The 6,614-nt window shown below is 36.8% G+C and overlaps 1 protein-coding gene across 1 annotated transcript in view; it reads left to right on the top strand.

Moving 5' to 3' along the window:
- Positions 1-459: 459 nt before the first annotated feature.
- The window catches only part of LOC111084049 (transient receptor potential cation channel subfamily V member 5-like), a gene marked incomplete at both ends in the record, with an annotated part of 7,329 nt that continues 1,174 nt past the window's right edge, over positions 460-6,614 (top strand). Inside the window, 4 exons of the mRNA XM_022380827.1 lie at positions 460-576; positions 4,673-4,783; positions 5,112-5,263; positions 5,734-5,843. Coding sequence (XP_022236535.1) covers positions 460-576; positions 4,673-4,783; positions 5,112-5,263; positions 5,734-5,843 — 490 coding nt within the window. The remainder of the gene's footprint in view (positions 577-4,672; positions 4,784-5,111; positions 5,264-5,733; positions 5,844-6,614) is intronic.

The raw sequence follows: 6,614 nt of genomic DNA, 5'->3' as shown, positions 1-6,614 counted from the left end.
TGAACACTTAATCTTACCAGGATAATCTATAATCAAATGTTTTATAATCTCACTGAACACTTAATCTTACCAAGATAATCTATAATCAAATGTCTTATAAACTCACTGAACACTTAATCTTACCAGGATAATCTATAATCAAATGTTTTATAAACTAACTGAACACTTAATCTTACCAAGATAATCTATAATCAAATGTCTTATAAACTCACTGAACACTTAATCTTACCAGGATAACCTATAATCAAATGTTTTATAAACTCACTGAACACTTAATCTTACCAAGATAATCTATAATAAAATGTCTTATAAACTCACTGAACACTTAATCTTACCAAGATAACCTATAATCAAATGTTTTATAAACTCACTGAATACCTAAAATTATTAGTTATTTGTTCTAATCACCACTAAAACGAAGAAAGTTGTGTAATTTATTTAATTATGTCTTTATTTCAGAATGAGTTCTTAAAGAGGCTGGCTATTACTTTTCTCCACCTTATCGCTCTTAGCATGGCAGTGTATCTTCGCCCTCCACCAGCGGAAGGGTTGTTCGGTACAGACGCACGTTCAATCGTAAGTAATATTACAAGAGGGTAACTATGGTAACAAGGACTGTAAGACAAACGTATATACTAAACACATATTTCACTTTGTTAAAACGAAGGTGATAAAGTCGTTAAATATTAAAATCAAGCTCGTAATACAGCAGTTCTACTGTAGCTTATATAACCAGCCATGTTACCATCTCTATTACACACGTTACCATGAAGAGAGAAGCCTCTAACATAGATACAAGACATCCAGTTTTAAACAATAGCAATTTTTTAAAATTGATTTAAGGGTTGGAGAGAAATCGTTTCAAGTGAGCCTGTAGGGAATACTGTAAGACTAGGATACAACTTTAATATAGCAGCAAACGGAAGTATAACAAGTTATTTACAACCTAGCAGGTTTATTTCGGTCGACAGAGCAGGAATATCGTGAGAAACTCGTCTATTGTACTCTCACAGCTTCCTTAGGGTTAAGACAGCTTCTATTTCATTATTTAAACTAGTCTATTGTATTCTCACAGCTTCCTTAGAGTTAAGACAGCTTCTATTTCATTATTTAAACTAGTCTATTGTATTCTCACAGCTTCCTTAGAGTTAAGACAGCTTCTATTTCATTATTTAAACTAGTCTATTTTGTTCTTACAGCTTCCTTGGGGTTAAGACAGCTTCTATTTCATTATTTAAACTAGTCTATTGTATTCTTACAGCTTCCTTGTGGTTAAGACAGCTTCTATTTCATTATTTAAACTAGTCTATTGTGTTGTCGCAGCTTCCTTAGGGTTAAGACAGCTTCTATTTCATTATTTAAACTAGTCTATTGTGTTGTCGCAGCTTCTTTAGGGTTAAGACAGCTTCTATTTCATTATTTAAACTAGTCTATTGTGTTCTCACAGCTTCTTTAGGGTTAAGACAGCTTCTATTTCATTATTTAAACTAGTCTATTGTGTTCTTACAGCTTTCTTGGGGTTAAGACAGCTTCTATTTCATTATTTAAACTAGTCTATTGTGTTCTCACAGCTTCCTTAGAGTTAAGACAGCTTCTATTTCATTATTTAAACTAGTCTATTTTGTTCTCACAGCTTCCTTAGAGTTAAGACAGCTTCTATTTCATTATTTAAATTAGTCTATTGTGTTCTCACAGCTTCCTTGTGGTTAAGACAGCTTCTATTTCATTATTTAAACTAGTCTATTGTATTCTCACAGCTTCCTTGGTGTTAAGACAGCTTCTATTTCCATTATTTAAACTAGTCTATTGTGTTCTCACAGCTTCCTTAGGGTTAAGACAGCTTCTATTTCAATATTTAAATTCTAACAATTAATAATTGTGATTATTTTGTTTATGTTATCTTTAATAAGGACGATAAGGTTAATTTTTATCTAATGATAAAAAAGGAATCGACAATATATCCTGCCTGAGTAAAATTAAACTGAATATTTACATATTTTCCCGTTTAAAAAATCTTTCAATTTTAATTTCAAAAACGATCTTACCTTATTGACCTTAAGTTAATATCAATGAAGATCCTATAAGTTAGTGTTGAAACAGTCTTAACTTAGTGTTGAAGCAGACCTAACTTAGTGTTGAAGCAGTCTTAACTTAGTGTTGAAGCAGTCTTAACTTAGTGTTGAAGCAGACCTAACTTAGTGTTGAAGCAGTCTTAACTTAGTGTTGAAGCAGTCTTAACTTAGTGTTGAAGCAGTCTTAACTTAGTGTTGAAGCAGACCTAACTTAGTGTTGAAGCAGACCTAACTTAGTGTTGAAGCAGTCTTAACTTAGTGTTGAAGCAGACTTAACTTAGTGTTGAAGCAGACCTAACTTAGTGTTGAAGCATACCTAACTTAGTGTTGAAGCAGTCTTAACTTAGTGTTGAAGCAGTCTTAACTTAGTGTTGAAGCAGTCTTAACTTAGTGTCACACTCGATCCTAATTTACTTGTCAAAGGCGATCTTTACCTACATTGATATGTTTTCAATTACACCTTGTCTTTACATTGACAAATACGATCCCCTGGGGTAATTGTGTGAATATCAGCTGCTTTAGATCCCCTGGGGTAGTTGTGTGAATATCAGCTGCTTTAGATCCCCTGGAGTAGTTGTGTGAATATCAGCTGCTTTAGATCCCCTGGGGTAGTTGTGTGAATATCAGCTGCTTTAGATCCCCTGCGGTAGTTGTGTGAATATCAGCTGCTTTAGATCCCCTGGGGTAGTTGTGTGAATATAAACTGCTTTAGATCCCCTGGGGTAGTTGTGTGAATATCAGCTGCTTTAGATCCCCTGGGGTAGTTGTGTGAATAACAGATACTTTAGATCCTTTGGGGTAGTTGTGTGAATATCCGCTGCTTTTGATCCCCAGGGGTAGTTGTGTGAATATCAGATGCTTTAGATCCTTTGGGGTAGTTGTGTGAATATCCGCTGCTTTAGATCTCCTGGGGTTAGTTGTGTGAATATCCGCTGCTTTAGATCTCCTGGGGTTAGTTGTGTGAATATCCGCTGCTTTAGATCCCCTGGGGTAGTTGTGTGAATATCAGCTGCTTTAGATCTTCTGGGGCTAGTTGTGTGAATATCAGATGCTGTAGATCCCCTGTGGTTAGTTGTGCGAATATCAGATGCTTTAGATCCCCTGTGGTTAGTTGTGTGAATATCAGATGCTTTACATCCCATGTGGTTAGTTGTGTGAATATCAGATGCTTTAGATCCTTTGGGGTAGTTGTGTGAATGTCCGCTGCTTTAGATCCCCTGGGGTTAGTTGTGTGAATATCAGATGCTTTGATCCCCTGTGGTCAGTTGTGTGAATATCAGATGCTTTAGATCCTTTGGGATAGTTGTATGAATATCAGATGCTTTAGATCCCCTGGGGTAGTTCTGTGAATATCAGATGCTTTAGATCCCCTGTGGTTAGTTGTATGAATATCAGATGCTTTAGATCCCCTGGGGTAGTTCTGTGAATATCAGATGCTTTAGATCCCCTGTGGTTAGTTGTGTGAATATCAGATGCTTTAGATCCCCTGGGGTAGTTCTGTGAATATCAGATGCTTTAGAAAACATTATATTTTTTAGAAATCCTTTTACTGCTCTCAGAAATATCACACTTGTCTTTTGCTTTCACACTTCCCTGTTTTAAATATATTAAACTTACGTATTCAACGCCAGCGTTCCTAGTTTCATACGTGATGTAGTATTTCTCAGATCTTTCAGGATATCCAACACTTAGGGATAGGACAGTTAAGGCTACTCAAGAGCCAGAGATAAGAGCACCTTAACATTAAAAGAAAAGTATTTTAAGACTAACTCATAATCGATTATACGACCACTGAGGCTAACTAACGATCAGGGATAGGAAGTTAAGACCAACTTACTATCACTATCAGGGATAGGAAGTTAAGACCAACTTACTATCACTATCAGGGATAGGACAGTTAAGACCAACTTACTATCACTATCAGGGATGTGACAGTTAAGACCAACTTATTATAACTATCAGGGACATGACAGTTAAGACTAACTTACAGTCAGGGATAGGACAATTAAGGCTAACTTACAATCAGGGATAGGACAGTTAAGACTAATTTACAATCAGGGATAGGACAGTTAAGACTACCTAACAATCAGGGATAGGACAGTTAAGACCAATTTACTATCACTATCAGGGATATGACAGTTAAAACCAACTTACTATCACTATCAGGGATATGACAGTTAAGACTAACTTACAATCAGGGATAGGACAGTTAAGACTAATTTACAATCAGGGATAGGACAGTTAAGACTACCTAACGATCAGGGATAGGACAGTTAAGACTAATTTACAATCAGGTATAAGACAGTTAAGACTATATTAGAGTCAGTTACACGAATATTAAGGCCACCTAATAACCAGAGATAAGACTGTTAAGAATCAGGGATAGGACAGTTAAGACTACCTAACAGTTAAGGATGACGTTATAATTTTCTCTATGAAGTCACAGATTTAGCACAAGTTTAGCCATAAAAAGTCCAATTCACCTTACTGTTAATTAGTTACTATAGTTTAGAATCAAAGTACAAATTGAAATAATGTAGATAATAGTTGTTCAAAATCTAATAACATGTAGCATATGTATCTACTCCTGGTTTCCCCAGTGCCGATACACTGCAGAGTTTGGAACCTGTCTAGGTGCAGTTAGTTTTGTTGTCTTCCAACAGGGGGAGGAAATCAAAGCACAAGGACTTCTGGGCTTCCTTTTCAGTTTGGTAAGTTAAAAGTTAATGAAATTAGTTTATTCAGTGATTTTAACAGTATGATAAATTAAGTAATCATTTTCTATACACACAGGACAGATGTCGATGTAATGTAGTTGGAATAATATCAGATCTGCTTTCTTTCGTTAACATTGTGATATACGGAGCAAACCAGGAAAAGGCCTCAAGGTAGGTTTATTGTGAAGTACAAAAATCTCCCATTTGATAACAATGAAATTAATTTTCAACTGTGTTTGATTACAAATGATTAGAATTAGTTTAATTGTTTGTTGTATGGAATATGTGATCCAAGTTATAACATCAACAATTTCCTTCTCAGAGTGGCAACCCTTCCAAAGCCGTTTTCCTCTTAGCCAACGTCTTGGTGATGCTGTGTGTCCCTTTTCGCTTAGCAGAACAACGACTCATTGAGGACCTCCTGCTTATCATAGCAATACCAAGTTCCTGGTTTTTCCTTATATTCTTTGCTGGGTAAGTTTGGTTTGATTTGAATTTCTGCGCTAGCCCTCCCATGGTAGATTCTGACTTCCTTCCTGTTCTTTCAGACAATATATAACAGTATATGAAGAACAGAAACTGAACTGTTTGAACGTGGTAGATTCTGACTTCCTTCCTGTTCTTTCAGACAATATATTACAGTATGTGAAGAACAGAAACTGAACTGTTTGAACGTGGTAGATTCTGACTTCCTTCCTGTTCTTTCAGACTAAATATAACAGTATATGAAGAACAGAAACTGAACTGTTTGAACGTGGTAGATTCTGACTTCCTTCCTGTTCTTTCAGACTGAATATAACAGTATATGAAGAACAGAAACTGAACTGTTTGAACGTGGTAGATTACGACTTCCTCCCTGTTCTTCCAGACTGTTTATTACAGTATATGTACATTGTGAATTCACTTGTTTGAACATGGTTGATTCTGAATATTTCTTCTTGCAGGGCTGTTAAACTGACAGGACCATTTGTCACCATGATTTACAACATGCTGGTTGGGGACATTTTCCGATTTAGTATAATTTATTTAATATTTCTTCTGGGCTTCACACAAGGTACGTAAAACTGTTTGTCACGACTTTTTGATTATATATTCAATCATTTGATGCAATAAGTGCCATATGACTAAAGAGCACAACCCGAACAATCTTCCCGTGCAGTACTTCCCAGAAAAAAAAAACTTTTTTAGAACATGTTCACATTTTACAATGACGTATGAATACTACGATTTCTAAATACTGAGCCTGGCATGGCCAGGTGGTTAGGGCGCTCTACTCACAATCTGTGGGTCGTGGGTTCGAATCCCCGTCCCACCAAACATGCTCACCCTTTCAGCCATGGGGCGTTAGCCTGGCATGGCCAGGTGGTTAGGGGGCGCTCTACTCACAATCTGTGGGTCGTGGGTTCGAATCCCCGTCCCACCAAACATGCTCGCCCTTTCAGCCATGGGGCGTTATTATGTGTCGGCCGATCCCACTATTCGTTGCTAAAAGAGTAGCCCAAGGGTTGGCGGTGGGTGGTGATGACTAGCTGCCTTCTCTCTAGTCTTTCGCTGCTAGATTAGGGAAGGCTAGCGCAGATATCTCTCGTCTAGCTTTGCGCAAAATTCAAAACCAAACCAATACTAAATACTAGCACAAACAGCTGCCCGTAGGGTGGTGTTTCTGCTAGTAAGGATAAAATACAGTATATTAAAAGTAGCTAAATGCTGTAAAGTCAGTTTTCAATGTCAGTAACCACGTCTCAAGGTAACTAAAAGCTGTAAAACCAGTTTTCAATGTCAGTAACGACCACGTTTCAAATGCTGTAAAGTCAGTTTTCAATGT

Source organism: Limulus polyphemus, unplaced genomic scaffold, assembly GCF_000517525.1.
Source record: "Limulus polyphemus unplaced genomic scaffold, Limulus_polyphemus-2.1.2 Scaffold13079, whole genome shotgun sequence".
NCBI classification, from domain to species: Eukaryota; Metazoa; Arthropoda; class Merostomata; order Xiphosura; family Limulidae; genus Limulus; species Limulus polyphemus.
This window is presented reverse-complemented; position numbering and strand designations above follow the sequence as displayed.